Source organism: Watersipora subatra, chromosome 4 (assembly GCF_963576615.1).
Source record: "Watersipora subatra chromosome 4, tzWatSuba1.1, whole genome shotgun sequence".
Lineage (NCBI taxonomy): Eukaryota > Metazoa > Bryozoa > Gymnolaemata > Cheilostomatida > Watersiporidae > Watersipora > Watersipora subatra.
In genome coordinates this window covers 4,013,859-4,039,296 of record NC_088711.1, presented here as the reverse complement: position 1 = coordinate 4,039,296, position 25,438 = coordinate 4,013,859, and the positions used below count along the sequence as shown (strand labels likewise).

The window sequence follows — 25,438 nt, the reverse complement described above, 5'->3', positions numbered from 1 at the left end:
TGAGAACTAATAAGGTTTCTCTCAGTTGATTATTCAGTGTGTACAGATCATTGTATAAAACATATTTGCTTTAGTCAAAGATTTATAATTCTGATTTATTTATGTTATATTTAGCATTTCATGATGTCAAGTATGAACCTGTCACAAAGCTTTGTTCGAACAAGATTAATGCACGTGCGTAGGCTGACCGTCATGAATGAACCAAATGAAAAAAGGTGAATGGTTGCTAGGTCAGAGACGACGCAAAGAGCTTCCTGTTATAATGGAAGTGTGGTGAGAGAGGGCAGGTTCATATGAAGTTGAGGTGTGAGGTAAGAGTGGTGAAGGTGAAAGTTGAACCTTGAAGACAAGAGTTGCACTTATATTTTCTAATCTGTAACTTTCTTGAATGCAGCTCAGCAGATACAAAACATTGTTCTTTTGAAATATCCGCATCTTAGTCATGCAGGACTGAAATGGATTGGCCTGAGCAGGAAAATAGCGCTTTAACCTGGCTATACTATTCTATCCACAAAATGCTATATTGGGATTACAAACTTACCAAAATAATTTAAAAGAGAGCCTACATTTTACCCACATTAATGTGAGATCAAAATCATTTTGCCTCTTGGCCTGATTTTTTGCACCAACCTGATGAGATTATAGCTTTAAATTATCGGTTTGCTCGATTGGCTCGTCTGTGACATGTTGATGTCACTTTAATTAAGTTGGGCATTCTTGTCAAGTATGACACATACTCCAGGTGTGGCCAACTGTCATTCATATCTCTAAAACTCAGTACATTTTATTGTTTAATATATCTGTGAATTTAAGACTTTCCAAAGTTTAAAATGAGATGAATCTCTTAACGTTCATTGTAGTAACTATGAACGTAAACTGAGTGATAGTTACATAAAAACAATTAAGCCATTTTAGTCTTGGAGTGGTCATCACTAAAGCAAAATATTTTAAAAGCACTTCTCAGTATAAGAATTTAATGGCCTTTCTAAACACAATTTTAGAATTTAGACCTACTCGTACGCAGTGGTCTATATTTTGTGAGACTGTTAAATAAGCTTGAACATTTAGCGATAAAACCTCACAACTGTTTGGATAAGTTTGTTCATGTAAAATTTAAGTGATAAAGGAGTCTTTGCTGCAACAATAATATTTTGTACATTTTGGGTTTTTGAGACCAAAGATCACAGGTCATCAAAAAAATGAGAACAAATCAATGTTTTTACTTAATGCATTGATAAAGCAGATGATGAAGTAGCAATAATTGCTCATTTTCCATAGACTTTCTGCTTCAACTTATCATTTAACTGACTGGTCTAAACACTGTACTATAATTGCCGTCATGGTTCTCACACAATTACCTTTCGCTGTTGCTGAGCAATTTTAATTAAGTTTTTTTGTCACAACGTAATGATTAAGCATTTGTTTTTTCATACAAAGATTTACATTTGACACAATTTATATTAAATTTGCTGTTGATACGAGGAGTATAAAAATGAAGCTTGGCTGTTCAACAAAAAGCAAGTAGCTAGAAACTAAAGATGAAATATGGTTTTGCCACAAATTCGTTTTCAAGTAAGCAATAATCTGATGTAGCTGATATTGTCTATAGATATTTTACATTCATGTTTACGGCAGGTAAATACCGAAACCGGCAACTATTTACTCTACTATCATTTTATATCTCTGCTGGCGTGTTTGACTGTGTCTTCTGTTGCTACCAATGTATAGTTGGATATTCAAATGCAAATTTACGTAGTTCAAAGGAGTTATTAATGTACAGTAATGCCAATTTTACACACATTCATTTTGTATTTAAAAAGCTTCGTGCTTAGTTATCTGACTGATGTAGACGGGCATGAAACATCCTGTTATATTTATTTGTAAATTAATGAGTTCAGCAGTGGAAAGCGAGATGAATAACTGAGTAAAACGTGTTCCATTTATTACCTATAAAAACAGCATGATCAATATAATTATTCTTCCAGAGTGTATATGATCATTTTATCATACTATAATATCATATATATTGCATATAATATTTGGCTAAAACTTTAACTAAACAAAGACCCGTTCAATGTTTTATTTCTAATGAAAAAGATTTATTACATCAAAATATTCAAGTACCTTTTATTACGTAAAATAAATAATTATCATTTATTTTGTAATATAATTTGCAACATGGTAAGTCAGCTATACATAATTTTACGATTGTTACAATGTTTCGTATTTGAATTAAAAAAACTTACTTTAAATTATAGTTTTCCAAAATTTTAGACCTTATAACAAAATTTCATTGAATGCTTATGCAAAGCTAACAAGTACTAACAACAATGCTTGAAGGTTATGCTATGCTCATAAACGGAGCCAAAGATTTCCAATCATGGAAAGATGGTGTGCAGTTTTTGAAAATTTTTCTTAAAAAAGTGAATTATGCACAAAATATAGAGAAAACGGACGAGAAAGCAAAGACTCATTAATGAACGTCATCATTTGGAGGTGCCTCGCTAACATTGATGAGGTAATTCACACACATTTCCACTCGCGCGACTTCCTTCTTCATTCTCTCCACCTGAAAGTATGAGGAGTGAACCTGATGAGATAATTTTCCATGACATACTCATAGAATTGCCAACCACAAGCCAAAGAACTTTCGTTACAAATGGAAATTTAATCAATAGATTTTTAAACATATTTTTCTCACAAATACTCTATAATGTTGTTTACAAGTGCCATAGTTAGACCCTGTCAATCTCTAATTCTGGTTGGCTCATTAATATTGGCTACTTCTGCTGGCATTTGATGCTAGAACTGTTGATTCATCTCACCAGTACAGCTAAAAATTCTCTCGCAGTTATAGGATTAGATTATCTGCATAAGATCGTGCCCAGGAAAACACATAAGATAAAATTAATGCCTGTTCTATAAATAAATCAATGGGAAAATCTGGGTCTTTGAACATAAACAACTGATACCGTTAATACATGGTTTTGAGAGTGATACTTCACACCATGCTTATTTGCCATAGCAACTTGACTGGATCTGAACCAAACTTCATACAAATGGCTGTTCAAATGGCTTCATCATCTAAGGATTAAGGCAAACATTTTAAACAATAAAGACAAGGTTCGCTATACACCGTGAGTGCAGGATTCTTTGAATGACATTAGATCTCTTTAATATGAAAGAGTCATTAAAATGCTGACTTTCACTTAAAATAAAATAACACTACAATAATCTTTTTTCAGATCACATCATCAAACTTAAATTCAAAATTTACTTACATGAACATCAAATTAGCAAACAACATTCTCTCAACATTTCATTTGGTTATACAAATAAAATTGATCACAAGAAACTAAGTTATGTATTTTTAGTGTGTAGGCTCAAGGTAACGTTTGGCATTTGACATGAGAAGCTCTAGCAGAAATATAGGCACATATGTAATAAACAAGACTACCATTCCTATGGACACTCAATTCTCAATATTATTGGTATAAAAGAACCTGCATTCTAATGTTACCCAACATCTGAATAACAAGCCCCGAGGAACATTCTCTGCGGTTAGGGTGCGGATCAATTGAGGTGCATTTAAAGCATTCGAAAGACAAAAGAGAACCCTCACAATTTAGGGATAATTATGATGGTTTTTCTTCGATTGACGTATGTTAAGCAATAATTGAGTGGGGTTGGCTGAATAAGGGCATGCACAATGATTCATCAATATAAGCCATGGTCCAAAACCTACAATATTTTTCACAGTTTTCTACCCTTGCCTTATTATAAAGCCATTCGGGTATGCATCAAATATTTTTATTGATCGTTTAACAGATCATTGATAGAGCAATTACTTTGTCGACCACACATCCTGAAAGCAGTGCATAGAGGAAACTACATGTTCATGACTAGATACTATTTTAATATTTTGTCATGCATGTATGTCTAGCGAATTGGAAAGCAACTCTAATTATTAAAGTGTAATTGAATGCAACTATTGTACTACTAGTAGCTATTATCGCTAATATATCACAATGTTACTGACCCGCATTGTCATGTAAAACTTACTCTAATTCTTTATTTGACCAAAGCTTGTGTTAGTAGCTTTGATCAAATAAAGCGCTGCTCTCCATCAGTAAAATTGAATTTAGTATTCTGGCCCTAAAATAGATAAGATTACTGACCTTAGACAGGTGTCTGGTCAATTGCTCTTGACTCAGCTCTGTCATCTCCATTTGGAGAGATTTATCTAGCAGCTCTCGCTCGCATACAAGCAAGCGCCGCAGTTTGGCACCCATCTTATCAAATTCCTCAGCAGCGTGACCTTTGAGACTTTCCTGCCAGTCAAATGAGTCAATGAGCAAAAAATATCGGGATAAATTCTAACAGACAAGTTCATCTTACATTTATCATAAAACCATGTATGATCAAGTTTACGAGGTCATAATCTATGCTTTGTTCTATGAAAATACTCACATTAACATCAATAAAAACTGTTGCACGGGCTTCATCCTGCTCAAGTTCACACGCATTCTCTGTTGTGGGAGGCCAAGTATCAATGTGCAAATGCTCAAGACGACAATAGCTCTGCATGTATTTTAGAACATCTTCGGGTATTGGCTTCGTGACATCATTTACAACATACACTACAAAAATGTTGAATTAATCTCGCAGCATTTAAGGACTCTTAAAAAATGTGTCATGGTGACAAATAACAGGAGATGCCAAAACTGGCTACATATTTTAAGTATCCTTTTACATATATTTAAATGATAAACAATCTTATTTCAGCTTAATTCTCTTCAAAAAGGCATGACTGGTATGTCAAACAGCGTTTACACTAGACAAGATGTCTGGATAGCTCTGGGACAGAAAGCGACTGGGCATTGACAATCGTAGCGACATCGCTACTGTTCACCGTGACTGAGTAGTGACAATCATACTACTTGCTGCTGTCTAGTGACAGCACTACTACTATCCACTTTTGCTGAATAGTAACAGCGCTGCAATCCACTGCCGCTGAACATTGACAGCAATACTTGTTGGCTGTTGGTCAGTGATGAAAAAGCTAAAACCTGTAAACCTCAATAATAATTTGGTTTACTGAAAGTGTAGAGCAAGGCATACTTGCTGTGTATAAAACCCTCACTGTTGGCATAAACACCATAAGTAGATGTAGACAAAGTACATGTACTATTATGTATGGGGTTATAGGCATAGCACCTCTCATCTTCAATAACCTTTGGCCGCCATGTACATTATATGACAAACTATTACAGTGTTCAATTAATGTAGATTAACATGACTGGCTTATTGGGTTTACGTCTGACATTAAAGACAACGGAACTAATGTTTTCATTCGCTTTTTAGCTGACACAGCAGAGCAACAACAGCCTTTGTTGGCAGACCAATTATATACCATAAAGAGTGAGAGATTCCAGTAACACCATAAAATCTTTGGACAGGTTTGAGTGGCACAAGGAAAATTGAGTTACCACGCTGGAGTGAAAGCATCACTTGCAGTCTGCCAAGTTATATACAGATAACACATAAACATTGGTATTTTTGGTTGTCAAATATATTTTTGGTTGTTTTGAATGGATTAAACCATGAAACCTGCTAAATAGATTTAAATTACTTACATGTAATCTATGTCCAGTGAACAACTTTACTTAGCAATAGGCAATCTTATGAGAAGTTCTAGGAATACCTCACGACAGTTGATGGTGACTAACTGCATAAAAGTACATTTTTTGTGCTAATGCTAGGCTAAAATCTGTTAGCTTTAAAATAGATTTGGCTGCAGCTTTTAATGAACAATCCTCTTGCTGTTCCAACTCTCATTAAATAAGAAATGTCTTGGAGGTATTCTTATGGTACACAGTAAATTTTCTTAAAAATGACAGATGCATATCTTTTGCATGCTGGGTGAAAATCCATGCCAAGAACCTGGTATATTTTAGGTCCTGGAAATAAAATAATTTTAAGTTGAAACCACTTATTAGACTCACTAGCAATACAAAATTTTTCATGTAAAGTTTCACAAAAAAAATCAATCCTGTTCAATAGGACTATGACAATTCAGATGCAGTTGTTGCGCAAATTTGATACTCAGCTGTGAAGAATATTCATAGGGTTTTCATTATTTACTAAAAAATGGTTGTTCCATTTTACGTACTGAATATATTTTTAACAAGCAATCTAGCAGAGACAAATTGTATTGATTATGGTGTCGTTGCCCAGTCCTAGGAACTGTTTAAAATGTCATATAAGGATTCCGTGTAAGATCCATGCGTCAAAAGAGATCAATATGCAAATATTTATTTTGTGCGCAGGTTTATGTAGGAAGAAAAGCTACAAGAGAGCTACTGATCGTGAGCCATAAATCTCACTCAAATCAGTCTAATAAATAGACATAAAGCGCTGGGAGTGCACCACCCCAAAGCCTTACACTCTCTCATGATTTCATATATGTAATACTGGAAATTCTCAGTATTTATAGGGACATTCAGATCTTGGTACGAGATGGGATCAGAGTGTTGAATGTTTAAAGCTAGGCCAAAGCTGCAATTCAGGAAAAAAATTCAACTGGAACCACATTGAAACATGAACAACATTCATCTACCACTATATGCCATAAAGTCAGGCTTACACACTGACTTACGCGATGTTAAAATTAATCATTACAAGTGCATAAACTTGAGAACAAAAAGCAAACTCTCTTTGTATTTGTACCCAAAAACCAAGTTTTTCTTACCTGAACCAACAGCTTTACTCTGATGGTTTAAACTGAACATCTGTTTAAAAGAGTTAATATGCCTGGCAATCGCTAACATCTCCTCAAAGTTAATCGAGAGTTCATCAGACTTGTATGGCATCCACTAAAATCCAAGAACACTAGTAAACCTAGTGACATCGCATTTTGTGACCTTTAACATTTTCAAATATCAAACCTTCACAAAACAACTGCAGCTTGCATCACCAATTGGGTATATATTATTACATAATTTAAAGAGAATGTTATTTGATAGCAGATTCCAAAGTATTGCCCACAACAGAAGTTTTTGGTTCAAAATTAGCTAGATACAATGATAAAGGCAAACTTTTTAACTCTGACCATATAGTGAGTCAATAGAAGAGTGATAAAAACCACAAGATATGTAATATTATGCAGCCATAGCTTGTGTATGTCATGAATCGGGATACTGAATGAATTTGTTACCTAATGAACAGATTAAAAAGTCATAAAGGAAGCTAGTCTTTAGTATACTCAGGTTTTAGTATACTCAGGTTTTAGTATACTCAGGTTTTAGTATACTCAGATTTTAGTACACTCAGGTTTTAGTATACTCAGGTTTTAGTATACTCAGATTTTAGTATACTCAGGTTTTAGTATGCTCAGGTTTTAGTATACTCAGGTTTTAGTATACTCAGATTTTAGTATACTCAGGTTTTAGTATACTCAGGTTTTAGTATACTCAGGTTTTAGTATACTCAGATTTTAGTATACTCAGGTTTTAGTATACTCAGGTTTTAGTATACTCAGGTTTTAGTATACTCAGATTTTAGTATACTCAGGTTTTAGTATACTCAGGTTTTAGTATACTCAGGTTTTAGTATACTCAGGTTTTAGTATACTCAGGTTTTAGTATACTCAGGTTTTATGAGCCTAAAATTAAAAAAGTCATTAGATCTTTTTTAGCTCTAATAGTGAACCGATGGAACTGGCATCCATCGTCAATCTTTCTGCTTCAAAGTTTAAATCAATGAATACCCTGAGACTGTTCCTTAATGAATAGCTATTTATTTAATTTTTAAATTTCAATGCAACCTATATCACATAGAGCACATAGATAAAAGCACATAGAGTGAAGCTCTGACTGACTTAGAGCTTATCACTGCCTTTTGTCTCAGAAACATGGAAACTATGATGATGAAAAACATATATTTATATGAGTGCCAGCAAGTATTTTGATGATAAACATTAACACTTAGATGAAGAACAACAAGTGTTTAGATTAGATGAAGAACAGCAAGTATTTAAATAAAAAAAACATTAGACACTGGCACTATCTACATGTACATACAAAAAGAATGCAGAAAAAAACTGCAATCACAATTTTCTGTATTAGTTCTTACAAATTGCTAGGTTATCCATCTCGCCGTAATATCCCAATTAAAATTAATTGATCAGCAGTTTTAACAGAGAATAAACAGTTGGAACTAAAAAAACATGTTTCCATAAGACGTTCGGTGAGCACTTTCTACAAAACAGTCTTGCAATATTTAGATGCTACTTGTAACATGGAGAGTTTTTGAGGTGTGGTACATAAGAAATGAAGCAAGATTCTACTATATGCAAAAACTATTTTGTGAATACACAATACGTAAAAAGGGAGATGAAATAACATACAGAATTGCAGACAGGATATATAGTGTTTCTGTAGCATATATTGCTTTATGGTCAAACCACATGTAGTGGTCTATAACTATTGCTAAGCATAAAAAAAGTAGCTGAATAGATAGTGTTTATTCGTAGAACAACAAGATTGTTATATCTACTCTACTGTGTTCTAATATGATTTATTTGCGTTAAAATCGAGTAAGAAAATACATGAAGAGTGAAAAGTAAGCGAACATGTTGGAATTGACATGCACATGTAAGGGCATACTTGCGCTAAAATGTGTTTGGTATTTTTTATTGGGTTTCATATATATTAAATACTACCGCACTTTTATTTTATAACTATAAAAAATTTAGATAATTATGTTAATGAGCAAAAAACGAAGAAAAATTCTTAAACTTATGATTTAGGAGTTGATACTTTTAATTTTTGTCCTCACTTCGCATCAAATTCTTTTAAAGATACTAACTAACCATCCGTTGGCCTGCAGGGAGTCAAATATTGGAGCATATATTGCGACAAGTTTTTTCCATATGATACATGATTAAAAAGATGGAGGCTACGAAAGTGTCAGAAGCAATAATTAATTTTGGATTTGTGTCTGGCACCATATCTGCCTCTTGCCAACTGCGGTGCAATAGCTTACTGCAATGTGAAAACATGATGACTGCTAGTCACGACTTCCTCATCCGATCAGGCGATGGTTCTTAATTACCTCATAACATTAAAAAAAGTGGAAATTTAATATGTAAGCAGATTTTGTTACAAACCACAACTCTCACTACATTGCTAGTAAAAATGCTATTAAAAGCAAATAAAATGTAATAATGCAAATGTGTGGGCCATGACAGAGTGACACATGAGTGTACACGGAGAACTGCTCGACAACCATCCAAATTTTTGCGCATTAAAAATGACATGTAATTTCTGATGATAAATCGTACTACCCAAGAAACAATTTCCAATGACGTGAACGCCCTTACTCTTCCTTACCAATTTACTACCGGGAAATATGGACGGTAACAGAGTAGTACTGACACTGTGTATGCACCAAGCAGGATGCTAGCATGAACTGTCTGTCACGTTACCCTTCCTTAATACTACGTTGTTATGTGACAAAAATGATATACCACCATAGCTTTCCTGATGAACAAATGAAGTGAGACATTGAGTTAGATGCTTGTGAAGATGCTAGCAGAATGTTTACTTAGAGACGATCTACATTCTTCTTAAATTAACCTGCAAATTCTACAACTATTTTTAATATATTGCTGAATATTTTGGAGAAATAATTTGAAGTTCGGCGTTAGGAGTAGAAATACAACCAGCATATATACATACATATGTTACGGTTGGTATCATTCTGTTTATGTATATGCAAAAAGAGGCATCCTTAGGAGTTGCTGCGCAAACAACTCTTTTCCAAAAACAATTTTGTCTCTTGTGTCGATGATGATGATACTTAAAAGCTTGGCTCATTGCCAAATGTTTGCTGAGAATAACAACCTCCCAGCCTTAAAAGCAAAAAATTGACACATTTTATTTGGTAATAGAACGAAGGTGACCGACCTTATATAAAAGATGGAAAAAGATTATAAAACTGGCAGGTTTTCTGGATTGCCTGATAAGTTGTTTATAACTGTCAAAATGTATAAAAATACTTGCTGGTTTGGTAACCAAAGAATGCGGAGAAAGGGAATGATTATTCTCGTTAGCCTAATTACCTGTTGCAGTTCGGGGAAGGGTGCAATACTTATCGATGAACTTTTGTGGAGAATAGGGAGTCTTTGGTAAAGTTCTTCAGACAGAAATGGCATGAGTGGAGATAGACAGCGTAGAGCAGCATCCATTACAGCTACGGCAACGGTCAATGATTTGTGGCGCTCTGCGGCTGTACCGGCAAACAGTTTTGGCTTAGACCACTCCTGCAGGAGAAACATGTCTCAACAGAAGAGTGACTAAACCTTCATACACAAAAGTAAAGTTTGGATTTAAATATCGACAGAAAATGAACACACATACATAGCTGGTAGTATTTTATTAGTCTAAGTGAGCTAAACGACGATTGTTCATGTTTCGCACATGCTCTTGTTCCATTGATAGTCGCAGTTGTGCATGTGCACTAGAAGCATTATATGTCTGTGGGATTAGGTGTCATCAACTGACCACCATAATTTGCAAGGGGTGTCTGGTATTAACGCTATTTTTATTTCTTAATTATGGTGTACTTTAGCAACTGCACAAACACAACTTGATCGAATGATTAGGCCTCCGCATTTCAAAACCAAGGTTATAACTGCCGAGATTAATTGACATAATAAGCAAAACCCTGCAAAGAAAAAATGCGCTTTTATGCTGTGACTACAGTTCAAATATACTCTCAGTCTGACTACAGTTCAGACTACTCTCAGTATGACTACAGTTCAGATAAACTCTCAGTCTGACTACAGTTCAGATATACTCTCAGTCTGACTACAGTTCAGGTATGCTCTCAGTCTGACTACAGTTCAGGTATACTCTCAGTCTGACTACAGTTCAGACATACTCTCAGTCTGACTACAGTTCAGACTACTCTCAGTCTGACTACAGTTCAGATATACTCTCAGTCTGACTACAGTTCAGATATACTCTCAGTCTGACTACAGTTCAGATATACTCTCAGTCTGACTACAGTTCAGATATACTCTCAGTCTGACTACAGTTCAGATATACTCTCAGTCTGACTACAGTTCAGATATACTCTCAGTCTGACTACAGTTCAGACATACTCTCAGTCTGACTACAGTTCAGACATACTCTCAGTCTGACTACAGTTCAGATATACTCTCAGTCTGACTACAGTTCAGACTACTCTCAGTATGACTACAGTTCAGATATACTCTCAGTTTGACAACATTTCAGACATACTCTCAGTCTGACTACAGTTCAGATATACTCTCAGTCTGGCTACAGTTCAGACATACTCTCAGTCTGACTACAGTTCAGATATATGCAGCTCAGATATATATATATATATATCTGTACACGGATGTGCAGATATATATATATATATATCTGTACACGGATGTGCAGATAGATATGTATAACTGTATATATATACAAACATATATCTGTATATCTCCTTCCCTCTCTCTCTCTCTCCTACTTTCCTCGCATTCTCTCTCTCATACACAAGCGCGTACATGAAAGGTAGCATAGCTAAACCAAAGTTGTCCATCAAGTGGACATTTAACATATATTATTGCAGCAAAACAAGAACCTGGCACATCTAAGCTGCCAGGTTTCTTCTTTTTCAATCGTTTTAGAATATGGAATATAATAGCTAATGTTTGTATTGCATAGCAACGAAAGAACTCTGAACTTGTATACCAACTGCTTATCACAAAGAAAAGACAGACAGTTGTAGAACATAGACGCGATACAAATATAACAATGAATCTATGGTAGATAAAGTTATTTCACTTTTTAGTTATAAGCTATGTACAAAAAAATATACTATGATATCCACAGATATCTGTATATACACATCTGTATATACATATACAGATATATTTTTGAAATCAGTTTGCGAAAAGAAGATGCGCGAGAAAAATTTGTACATTTACACAATGATGACATTAAACTTGTAAAATAATTTGCTTATTAGCTTATCCAACACACTAAAATATTCAACTCAATTCAAGCATTAAAAACTTACAATTTGATAACGGCCATTTAGGTAAAACAAGACCACTCTTACCATATAAAGTTTGGAAAAGTCATTCATCCAAAATTCTTTTAATTTTTCCGTGATGACATCAAGATCAGCTGTAGGAAAGCAGTTCGCAGTGACTTCAACCATCCTTGCACAACGATCTAGTATCCACTCATCTGCCTTACCAAGTTGTTTTAGCTAATCGAACAAATAGATAAAAGAAGTTTCTAAGGGGATTTATGGTTAAACCACAAACAGAGCCATGGATCCTTCTGTTGCATCACTTGAAATAGGCTGCCAATGCAAATCCCCGAACACTTGAACTCTAGAATTTGATCAAAACATTTTAATAATTGAAACCTACTTGGTTAAACTAAAAGTTAGATGCCGCTTAGCATTTCATATCAAAAACAAAAGCCTTTAACGGTTACAGAAACAGGACAAAAGACACGACACAAAGAAAACTTTATAAATAAATTATAAAAAATTAAACTTTATAAATAATTAATATATAGCTATAACTTAATTTTAACTTGAAAAAAAAAACAGGTTTGCTAAAGTGAACAGAGCAAAAAGGATTAGACTGTTTAAGAGGGAGCATACAGCTTACATGAATGTAGCAGATTTAACAATATTTTTTAATTCTTTTAGAAAGCTAAAAATATGACAAGAAATTTAATGAACATGTCAGTGACATAATCATTTGGCCTATGATGCTAGAAAAATGAAATAAAAATCTCTGGACATGTTGACCACAAGAAATACTCTCAACAGCTTGCGAAAAGGAGTGTGCAAATCAGTAATAAGTGGTCATTATATTTACCTGGGAAATATCAGACGTGACAAAGTTGGCACCCAAATGTTTGTTATAGAACAGATAAATCTGCCATATTTTGTTACACAAGCTTCGAGAGTCTATGAATGCTTGAACTTGTATATTGATGGCCTGGCCTGCAAGAGAGACAAGCATTTAGAAGAGGAGGGATGCCAGCTACATGACATGTGACAGCCCTAGATGGCGACAGAATAAAATGTTGTAGCTGGATGAGATAGCATGTCTCCTGTAGTTGTAGGTAGACTGAGTTATTAAATTGATATTATCGACATATTAAACAATAATATTAGGATACTACGTGGGCCATTTTCTGTCATATACATTTCCAGTCATCAAGCTAATTTAAATAATCATTAAAATGTCGCTAATAATTACAAAAACATTAAAACCAGTAAGATTGCCGAGAGTGATGAAACATGCAAATAAATGGTGAAGGGACACAGGCTAACACTGAATAACCTACCTCTAAAATGATGAAACGTGTTAGTAATTGGTAAAGGTGCACAGTTTATCACCAGCCTACCTTTAAAGTTATATGAACAGAGGGCCATCCTGAGTGCGTCAGCCCCACATTCGGGAATACCTTGAGAAAACTGTTGCCTCTGTTCATCGAGTGCCTCTAGCCTATCCTTCCTATCCATGTTGCCTGTTTCCAGAGACTTCTCAAGCTCCTAATGTAAAAACCAAGCTGTAAAAAAGGCTACACGGTTGAGCACAGCTTTAATAGGAAACCTTGTAACAGGTTGACCAGAGCGGGAGCTCACGCAAACGTACCGCAAGCGTGCATCCTTCTATAATAGAGAGCGGGTCAATGACATTCCCCTTAGACTTGCTCATCTTCTCTCCTTGCGACAGTAACAGTGAGTGAATGAGCACCTGTGTGACAAGCCAGTCAAGTTTTTAAAGTTGACAGTTCCACATTAGGAAGTCATAATGAGCAGATTGGTCTCATACAATAAATAGTAAACAGCACAATTAGACATGAGCTAAAACAGATACAGCTGCAAATACACAGAAATCATTACAACAGAGCGTGAAGCTGTCGTACAATTGGTGAAAATGTGAATGCATTAAAACAGTATATCTTTTTGTATATAGCTTATAACTAAAAAGTGAAATAATTTTATCTACCATAGATTCATTGTTATATTTGTGTTGCGTCTATGTTCTACATTTGTCTGTCTATCCTTTGTGATAAGCAGTTATATAAGCAGGTATACAAGCTCAGAGTTCTTTCGTTTCTATGCAATACAAACATTAGCTATTATATTCCATACTCTAAGACGGTTGAAAAAGAAGAGATCTGGCAGCTTAGGTGTGCTATTGTATTAAATTGTATAAGGAATTGTATAAGAGAAAATGAACAATGATACCCTATGGTTGTTCCGAGAACTGAAATAATAAAACGGTCAATCCTGTGAGCACTTCTAACAAGCACTAGTGAAAACATGAAAAATGCAATGACAGTATGCTAAAAGCAGATGACTGGCTAAATGCCCGGCGTTGCCCGGGGAATAAAAGTCTTTGCACAAAACATTTATTTTTATTTATCATATAACAACAGTTACCATCCTAACTTTTAAACTTCATATCATGAGAAAAGTGTTTTGTGCAAAATAAATAAATTAAGAGAAAAATAAAACAACTGTAAAGTTTTTCAAACTTTGTCAAACAACTGTAGCTTTCAAACTTCATACCATGACGAAAATGTTTTGTGCAGGTCAAATAAAATTAATTAAGAAACAAAATAAAACAACTATAAAAGTGTTTAAATGTAAATGTGAAATAAATAACAAATAACAGCTAAATCAAGTCTGTTTTCCTTCGATTACAATAAAATATGATTTGGTAATGATACAATTAGTATGAACTGAGGAAACCAAATAAAAACCCTGAATATGTTAAATTAATAATAACAATTTGTGCATAGAAGTGTGTGTATAAAAAAAGTTACTGTTCCAGCAGAAGCTATCCATCTAAACTTTGAATACGAGATACTGGTACCTCTCGATATTGGTACAAATGTAAACATGAGATATCGGACTGTCTTTGTCTGGTACTTTGTCTGACCGAATGGAGAGAGAGTGTAGAGGCTATTCCTACTCGAGATAATACAATTGTCTGTGTGAAAAGTATTAGCCTTTACTGATTTAGCAATCGAACCTTATAAAAAACCAGAAATATGTGTGTAATGGCACATTTTGAAATTGAAACGGCACATTAAAAAATTACAAATTAAAAAAATTGTTAATATTTGCTAAAAATTAGTTTTTAAACAATTTCAAAAAATAACAAATGCAAAATGTAATTTCAGTTAATAATCAAAAGGGCACATTTAGCGTGTGCATACGGTATACGATAAGAGTGATAAAATACTAAGAACTGTATAGCTCAGTGGTTAGATGTGTGGTTTGAAACTTGTTGTTGCAATAATCATGAGTTCAAATCCAGCATGCAGTGAGCACTTCTTTTAAAGATTTTAATAGCTGTAGCTGGACATACTGAAGTACGTACATACACACATACACACATACACACATACACACATACACACATACACACATACACACATACACACATACACACATACACACATGAGTTCAAATCCAGCATGCAGTGAGCACTTCTTTTAAAGATTTTAATAGCTGTAGCTGGACATACTGAAGTACGTACATACACACATACACACATACACACATACACACATACACACATACACACATACACACATACACACATACACACATAAACACATGACATGACAAACTTTTGAGATTTATATACTGTATATAGAGACAATAGAAAACTTCGCTGATTGTAGCAGGATGCAATGAATTGTTTATATTTCACAAACACAACTTTTACCTTTGAGGCAGATTTGGCTAGTAATGATGTACATGGTATAAGAATGGCCACTAGCTGTCGGACCCACTGGTCCCTGATGGCCAGACAAACTGGTCACTAGCGGTCAAACAAAATTGTCACTAGCGGTCAAACAAACTGGTCACTAATGGACAGACACTTGTAAGTTACAAATTAAAATGACCAGGCTTGGGAAAAGCAACACAGCAGATGTGAATGTTGTAATTGGATTTAAGCGTGTAACAAAGACTCATAAAAGGCTATCATTACAGAATCACCAGTAAATCAAGGTGCAGCTGGAATCGCTAGAAGCGCTGACACATTGACAAAAGGTTAAGCAATGAACTAAGCAATCGCTGTAACCACTACAAGATACGCTTATATTCAGTTGAGATCAATCAAAAAACCATTTGTATTAGGCGTTGACCGGCCAGTTAGATAATTTTGTACATTGAAATCAGCTGAGCACTGATTGGATAAAGAACATTTAATTGCACTGTTTTATATTTTGTCACTCTTTTAACTTTCTGACATTCTGGAGAGTTTGAACAACATTTTGGTGTACTACTTATCGACAGCAAGCCAAAGTCAATTGATTCTAAGAGACACAACAGGGCATTGTAAGCGATCTAGGTGGCTAAACTTACAGTTTGGAAAGGAAGATGTCCGGTCAATCTCTTACCCATCATCACCATTCTGGCAATCCAAAAGAACAATATATCGCTACCAGATTCTATCATACTGCCAGGGTAGAAAGCGGAGAGGTCAAAGTTCTATAAATACATAGAATCTGGATGAAATTCAAATGTACAACCGCACCCTATGTTTATAAAACAGACCAGCCCAATAAATATGTCCAGGGGTTGAAAGTGAAAATTGCTGATTTTCAGTTTACCTTGATAGAAGTGACATTCATCATCCAATTGACAAAAGGCGAAATATGTCTACCACATAAGCCATCAATTTTGCACTGTATGATAGCATACATATCAATAGATGGTATTCATCTTCACAGTGTCATTCTTAAGGACTGAATTGTTTAATGGAGTCAAGTCACATCATCCGTCCGCAAAAGGCTTGTAATAATGACTGGCATATGCTATTTTTACATAGCAATGTTATTTACAGGATATATAAATTGACCAATTGCAAGCATAAAAGATATTACTTTCTGTATTCCATTCTTGACCAGCAAACTCCAAGGCTATGTCAGTCTTTGATACTGGTTGCGCCAAAAATCGAAACCTAACCATCGCTTCTATAGGCTAATTGATTCACCATAGCATTAGTTTGAGCATGGGCTAGGCGCGCATTGGTTACCCGCATGGGTTTGGAGTAAGGGTTAGGAGCATGGGTTAGGAACAAGGGTTAGGAGCATGGGTTAGGAGTATGCGTTAGGAGCATGGGTTAGGAGCATGCGTTAGGTGCATGGGTTAGGAACATGGGTTAAGAGCATGGGTTAGGAGCATGGGTTAGGAGCATGGTTTAGGTGCATGGGTTGGGAGCATAGGTTAGAAGCATGGGTTAGGAGCAAGGGTTAGGAGCAAGGGTTAGGAGCATGGGTTAGGAACATGGGTTAGGAGTATGGGTTAGGAGCATGGGTTAGGAGCAAGGGTTAGGAGCAAGGGTTAGGAGCATGAGTTAAGAGCAAGGGTTAGGAGCAAGGGTTAGGAGCAAGGGTTAGGAGCATGGGTTTGGAGCAAGGATGGTCTCTGAGAGCAGACATGTGAAGAGCAGCTTATATAACTGAACCTAAATGGTTCCAGATTTAAAAAAAAGACTACATCAGTGAAAGAAGCTTTAAAAGTATCCCATCTTCCATATTTTAAAAATATATAAATATACATAATAAATATATATAATAAATATATATAATAAATATATATAATAAATATATATAATAAATAAATATAAATAACATTGTCAGCCTCTACCAGATAATGTACCAGATAAATAACATCACTTAATCCAAAAATGTGCATGTACTTTCTAAGCTATTAAATGTTTGAATTAAAACAGAGGACGAGTGAGAAGCCTATTTTACACGGCTATGATTACACATATCAACCGCTTTCTACTCAAAGGTGTAGAATATTATTAGTATACTATACAAAGACGATTAGCGTCCATTAAAAAAAGTTGGATTGACAAGTGTTAGAAGAGCTAAGAGCGACTCAAGGTATCCAGTGGTAATCTTTGCTGACAATCATGGTCTCAACCGACTGCTAGGTGTGGTTTGTAGATGAAAATTTGTGCAGTTTTTGCTCAAATGGGCAAGAAAATTAGGAGGTTCCTTAAGCAAAAAACTACCTCACTCTGTCATTAGAAGTATCTGAAAATATATTTGCGGTTTTAGGGAGATGTTTGCAGCAGATAATTAAGTCGACGCAACCTGTGAAGGTAAACATGAGTGCACACAGCGAGTATAGAGAGCTGATATGACGACATATCGTTGCTTGTGATGAGAGCTCAATGAGATAACTAAATACCACCCAAGCATCAGTAAGAAGATTTTCCATATTCCAATGCCATAAAGTATAATTAACTACGGATAGATCATTTTGCGCTCATCAAGTTTAATTGATGGAATAAGCGATGAGCCTTAACCACTACTTTATCATCATTAGTACCTGATGTGGCCAACCGAGGGATGCAAAGGGAAGAAGAGCAGATGAAAACCATGTGTCTAGCACATCTTCATCCTGTCTTAGCTTAAACTGATCGTGTCCAAGGATGCCTCTCGCTCTCTCACCGGCCTCTGAATGCGTGGGAGCCACTATCCATGTCACAAACTAAAAATACACACATGACATGTACCTAATCACATGTTTTACAAAACCTAAAGCTCCATAGCTACATCTGAATTTGCCATCAAAGAAGCCCTTGACGTATTTTGTCAATCGGGTGTACTTCAGCGATGGAGCAGATACAAGTGGAAACACCTAATGAACAGAAAATATGTCTTGCAGAAATAAAGAAGCCTGTAGAAAATATTGCCTTTTAACCTTGCTCTGAGTTCAAAGCTAGCTTAAAATAACTCAGCCCTGATTTTTGGAGGTTTCCAGGTGGAGGTTCAGAGATATTCAGAGAACAATACAAGATAACTAAACCAGTGTCTAATTTGCTACTCAACTCAGTAACTGAGCACTTTTTTTCTTGTTATCATTTCTTACTAAAAGACAAACATTTGCCAGCTCTATGTCTTATATAAAGCCAGATACAATATCAGAAGAGCTGCCGCTTTGCGACTGCTGTCGAAGGGACAATTACAAGCAAAGCCTGGCCTGTGCTCTAAAGGTACAAAGAGACTAATGATGAAAGCTGAGTAACCCTCAAACAGCCTTGCAAACATTAACAGAAACTAGACAACAAAGCACGTTACAGAAATAGCAGAAATAAATAATATCAACAGAACAGTATTTCTAAATAAATATTGAACTCTGAAGCCAAACCTGTGATTATACACAGACGAAATATTATAGGTATACGCCTTTTCATCCTAATCTATGAACAAACAAATCTAATACAGTAATCTCTGAATATGAGCTTGTTTTTTTCGTTGACTTAACAAGCTCATATCAAAACATTTTACAGTCACTATTATACAGTAATCTCTGAAAATAGTGACTGTAAAATGTTTTGATATGAGCTTGTTAAGTCAACGAAAAAAACACATCAGCAAACAGACCTGCGAGAAGCATATATACAATATTTTGCAGAGGTTGTCAAGTTGCCTGTGAAACCTCAACAGACAAACGGATGACCACGGTGAATTTTAACTTGATGCACCCGATAAGAATAAATGTGAGTTAAAACAATGAATCAGAGTGATCTGAACTGGTAATCAAATGTCAAACGTCTGTTCAAAAAGGAAATGTGCATCAATAATTTGGCAGACAGTGAGGGTAACGAGACCACCAGCCAAACTTTTTTCTGCTATTCTGACGTCTCTTTCCCCATTCCTAAAGCCCTGCTCGTAGCTTACAACTGCCCTGTCTTATCCTTCTTAGTACAGTTCTAATAAAATATCCCATTCTATGATCCAAAATAGGAACAAACATTCTGAAGAATATTGATGAGGGAAGTGCATTTCTTACCGAATGCACGGCTAAAATATAAACAGAATGCCTAACTTATTTGTAGTATATCTACTATACACATATATGTACATGAAGCGCAAAGAACATTTTCTTTTTTTGTAACTGATAGCGCATGAGGTAAAATCTTCAATTTCTTAATAGCCATGTGTGACCTCACCTCGCCTTTTTTAGTCAAATCTAGGAGTCTGTAAGCTGGAATGCTGTGACCCCACCATAGCTGTCTAGATAGGCACCAGGGGATACTCTTTGTCTTTTCAAGATGGTGAGCCCAAAGCTTGCTATAGTAGGCTGGTACAAAGGCTAGGTCTTTTTCTTCAGCGGCCTAACATTTACAAAATAAAAGCTAATTATAAGTTGGCAAATATATTATAAGATCTGTCACACTTATGAATACTATCATTTTTGTTCTTTTTCCTTCATATAAAAAGTTTCAATAATTTCCAGCTTAAGAGCTGAACTAAAATATTATCGATATCCATTTTTGAATACTTAGCCAAAAAAACACATTTGAGAGATGAACATATGAATAGCTTGAAATGAGATGTGGCAATATAAAAGGATATATGAAAGTTATTATAAGTAACAGTAGAGGAAGAGAACCCAGTACTTGAGCACAAATACCGTAAAACCTCTAATTGAACGCAATGGCGCTCTATTTTTCAACCTTTCCATTCAAATAGAGGCTGGCGGTGTATTTTTCAAATGGCTCGTCAGAATTTTCGGAAGATATATTTAGCCCTATTATGGGCGAGGCGAATGTCGCCTATATTTTGCTCTTTTTTTCGGTTGAGCGATACTATCATTCTAAATTTGAAGACTTTTTTTAATTTTATATCTATATTTAATATTGTTGAATAGAAGCTCATTGCACTCACTGATATGCTTGCTACAGTTTGCAGCTGAAACTAGCTTTTTGTGTGCAATAGAAGTGGAGTTATGAGCATCGATCATTACAAGCTGTGTTAAGATAGCCGCAAGGATGCTATTAAATAACATGCAATAAAACTGCATATTTAGAAGTTATACAATAATAATCTATCAAATTATACAAATATATATTCATGAGCAAGTGACATAAGCGAACCATACTTATATTACATGCAGAAACAAAAATTAACGTTTTTAAAACAAAAATGTTTCCCCCATTTGCTCGGCCAGCTGCATTCTGATTGTTGCTTTCGATGGAACGAACATGTTCTAGTTGTCCAATACCTTCCACAATATCATCTGGCCACAACTCTTCTTCTGCACTGCTGAACTTGTCGATATTAGCGTCCAAACAACTTTTTGGCAGAGCAAAACTTTCACGTGGTGCATTTAGCACCAATGCAACGCATAAAAGTTTGTTCGCTAAACGTAACCTTCTATCCAAAACTTGCAAACCGGTTTTTATATGCATGTCCTTTGCAGTATTAAGACCGCGTTAAACAAGGAACTACTATTAGCCTGAGACAGTTAGTAGTTATTTCTATGGCGTTGCTTTCAAAATTACATCTACTATCGTGAAGTTAAACCGTTTTTTATATATGTACATGTATTTCGAAGTATCAAGACCGCGTTAAACAGAGAACTACTATTAGTCTGAGACCGTTATTAATTATTTCTATGGTGTTGCTTTCAAAGTTTTAACGAAAAAACGAAAAGCTTTGAAATTGGACAACGAGAGAATTAATTGTTATCAATATAAACGATTTATTATTATAACGATTTTGTGGACACTTTTATACTGATCAGCTGATATTAAGGGCTCGTAAAGATCAAATAATGTCAAAGTGGCGATCAAATTGAGGTGGCGTTCAATTGGATAGTTGCGGTCTATTTCTCAACCCTTCTCTCAGGGTGGCAGTCAATTGGAGGTGGCATTCGAATAGAGGTGAAGTCCAATTAGGGGTTTAACGGTATGTTTTCAAACACTATAAATTGCCTGATCAGTTTCAACTTATTAGATTTGTAGACACTTAATTTCTAACTTATCTGATTAAAGTGTTCTGAGAGACTAGAATATGGCTCATCTACAGTGAATAATGTAAGCGGGCTGATAGTGAAAGATAACAACTTATAACGATAATAAATTTTGGAAATCTGATTTATTCACTATAAAAGCTCTTATTGAAAATGAAGACATCAGCTTTCAGTAATCAATTCGTAACACAAATTTTAAAGATTTTTATTGTAATGTGTTTCCGGATCATGTCTTTCGTAAGAAAAGGATATCACCAGAAAGGACATCGCAATACGAACAATAGTAGAGCCGATGTTGCGGATATTTAAGTAGCTATCATTAGACAACTCTTACTCCCTGACTGATGAGTAGACAACTTTCACTCCCAGACTGATGAGTAGACAACTCACTCCCTGACAGATTATTAGCGAACTCTCACTCTCTGATTGACTACCAGACAACTCCCACTCCCTGACTGATGAGTAGACAACTCTCATTCCCTGACTGATTATTAGACAACTCTCACTTCTAGCTGATGTAAACTAAGCCTTACACAACGGATTGTGTTAATGTGAATCTGCAACTATTCATCATGGATAGAAATACAGAAAGAAAAACTAATTGCTATTTGTCTATTTGACCTAAATGATGCAGCGGTGATCGTAATTATGGGCCTGCTTAAAATAAACCCGTTATTTGTAATTAATTGATAGTTTGCAAAGTATTTATTAGATGATTTTAGGCAACATGCACAATGACAAACTAAAGATGTTCTACATATGAATAGTATTAAATACAAACTAATATTTGGCTTGATTTTGATGTTACATAGCGGTATCTGCATATTATGATGTTACATAGCGGTATCTGCATATTATGATGTTACATAGCGGTATCTGCATATTATGATGTTACATAGCGGTATCTGCATATTATGATGTTACATAGCGGTATCTGCATATTATGATGTTACATAGCGGTATCTGCATATTATGATGTTACATAGCGGTATCTGCATATTATGATGTTACATAGCGGTATCTGCATATTATGATGTTACATAGCGGTATCTGCATATTATGATGTTACATAGCGGTATCTGCATATTATGATGTTACATAGCGGTATCTGCATATTATGATGTTACATAGCGGTATCTACATATTATGATGTTACATAGCGGTATCTGCATATTATGATGTTACATAGCGGTATCTGCATATTATGATGTTACATAGCGGTATCTGCATATTATGATGTTACATAGCGGTATCTGCATATTATGATGTTACATAACGGTATCTGCATATTATGATGTTACATAGCGGTATCTGCATATTATGATGTTACATAGCGGTATCTGCATATTATGATGTTACATAGCGGTATCTGCATATTATGATGTTACATAGCGGTATCTGCATATTATGATGTTACATAGCGGTATCTGCATATTATGATGTTACATAGCGGTATCTGCATATTATGATGTTACATAGCGGTATCTGCATATTATGATGTTACATAGCGGTATCTGCATATTATGATGTTACATAGCGGTATCTGCATATTATGATGTTACATAGCGGTATCTGCATATTATAAAAAAAAACCAATGAAAACTAAGTATACATTCGTCGATCAAATTAAGCAAAGTTAACATGGTTTTTGAACCTATGTATACGTGTTACTATATGAAAGCAAACTGGTGGCCTCTGGAGGATTAGTAGCATTTTAATATTTAGTTGGCAGGCCTTTGTCAACTAGAGGACAGGATAAGATGGGTACCCGGTAAGTAGATTATATTTCTTGATAATACTTTTGGTGGCAAAGACTATAACACTTGCTTCTTAAATATGTATCATATGTATGGTATGGGATAACAAAGAAAATGGGTTTATGCCATAAATGCCTATGAGCATAAAAATTACTAGGTGGCCCCATAATTATGATTACCACAGTACATTTGTAAGAGCATCGAAGTAACTTTATGCTATTCAAACGATCATGTATGTGATGTTGTTATGTTTTTTATGAGCTTCTGACTTTACAAAAGTGGCCGAAAGAATATTTCAAGACCAGAAAGGACAAAGCTATCACTCAACTCTCATTGAAGGGCAAACATATTGAGAGATACGGTGTGTTTAAAACTCCCGTAATTATGCTAAACCTATCTTGTATATGACTATAAATCTTGCGTATGACTATGTATCTTGCGTATGACTATGTCATTGAGCGATTGCACGATTGACCTCAAGTGGGTTGAACAGCTTATTCACAGATTGATTGGTATGTTTCCTATAAAAAAGTGGGATTTGAGATTTTTAAAATGACTAATATATTCGCCCTTATTGAAAAATTCATGACATGAGAGGTTTTTAAAATAGTGCAACGACGAAGAAAGTTGGCAGTCACAACATTTAGTGGGCAGGAAAGTATGTGCATACCTGTGATAGTGCAAGTTAGACATAGTGACACTTTTGGCTTACAGGGCTCTTTTTATGCAAAGCTACCACAACACCACGTGTGCAGAGATTTAGAAGTTAAATCACTCAAGTTTAAATTTCATTCCGAACTTTCCGTTGATCAGGTCTGGTGCTTCTGAAATGAATCCAGCTTACAAAACAACTATATTTGAGTTTGCTGAACAATATATAATCTAGATATACAGCGAACAAGATAATTGTCCTAAAATTCTAATTTATTGGCCAACCTGATTAGAATGCTATGATGTCAGTGGTAAGGTAATATTTGCATGTAAATAATAAATCAGCAGACAGACTAAGAACAAGAACTCAGACAGAACATAGCATCCAGGTCATGATTAAAGGGCTATAGATATTTCAGTTCATTCACTGTAGGATTTTAGACAAGACTGGCATTATGTAAAAATGAGGCAAGTAGTGCAGACATTGGCTAAGGGTATTTTAAACTTGCTAAATAAAAATAAATAAAACAAAATAATCTTAGCAATCAATTCCCTAAAATAACAACAATTGATTCCTTCCGATAGCAGCGATCAATTCCTTCAAATAGCACTCAACAATACTATCGAGTTCTAAATGGCTACTATGCTGATCTTCAATGTGCATGAAACTGTCAGCACGAAAGCACCTAGTCATAATGAACTTCCAAGTTTTAATTGTCAAACTTTTTGTGTCAAATTGCCAGTTACAACCTATGCACAGACTAGCTTTTGGTGTCAGATGGTGTAATACTATATTATATGCAACTTTTATTGGCCCCTATTTAAAATGTTGAGGTAACTGGTAGCAAGCTAGAAGGACAAGCTATATGGGTTATTTTGAGATTTGCCACTGACAACGCATTTTTACTGCGTAAGAGGCATGCATTAAAAGTTTGTTTGAATAATCAATACAAGTCTATGACAATAAGGAACTTCTAGCTGCTGAGATAGATCGGAATTGATCAGATGTATTTTGTACAAATCGGCAATAGCTGAAACACACAAACATTTTGTAGAATCGTAATAATTTTTTTAATATTTTTATTAGTAAAAGCAAAGAGTCGACTTTTATTAAAATTTGCTTAAATGTAGATGAATGAAAATGCAAGACACTATCAACATCAGTTTCTCAAAGAGCA

The 25,438-nt window shown here is 35.1% G+C and overlaps 1 protein-coding gene across 1 annotated transcript in view; it reads right to left on the bottom strand.

The window, feature by feature from the left end:
- Positions 1–1,912: 1,912 nt before the first annotated feature.
- LOC137392805 (valine--tRNA ligase-like) overlaps positions 1,913–25,438 on the bottom strand; it is a 46,938-nt gene continuing 23,412 nt past the window's right edge. The window contains exons 11-22 of the mRNA XM_068079136.1: positions 20,048–20,212; positions 18,421–18,582; positions 16,438–16,563; positions 13,703–13,804; positions 13,452–13,599; positions 12,917–13,044; positions 12,139–12,291; positions 10,124–10,324; positions 6,752–6,875; positions 4,471–4,640; positions 4,179–4,331; positions 1,913–2,569 (exon numbers count right to left, since the gene is read on the bottom strand). Of these exons, the coding sequence (XP_067935237.1) occupies positions 2,474–2,569; positions 4,179–4,331; positions 4,471–4,640; positions 6,752–6,875; positions 10,124–10,324; positions 12,139–12,291; positions 12,917–13,044; positions 13,452–13,599; positions 13,703–13,804; positions 16,438–16,563; positions 18,421–18,582; positions 20,048–20,212 (1,728 nt within the window). The 3' untranslated portion in view covers positions 1,913–2,473. The remainder of the gene's footprint in view (positions 2,570–4,178; positions 4,332–4,470; positions 4,641–6,751; positions 6,876–10,123; positions 10,325–12,138; positions 12,292–12,916; positions 13,045–13,451; positions 13,600–13,702; positions 13,805–16,437; positions 16,564–18,420; positions 18,583–20,047; positions 20,213–25,438) is intronic.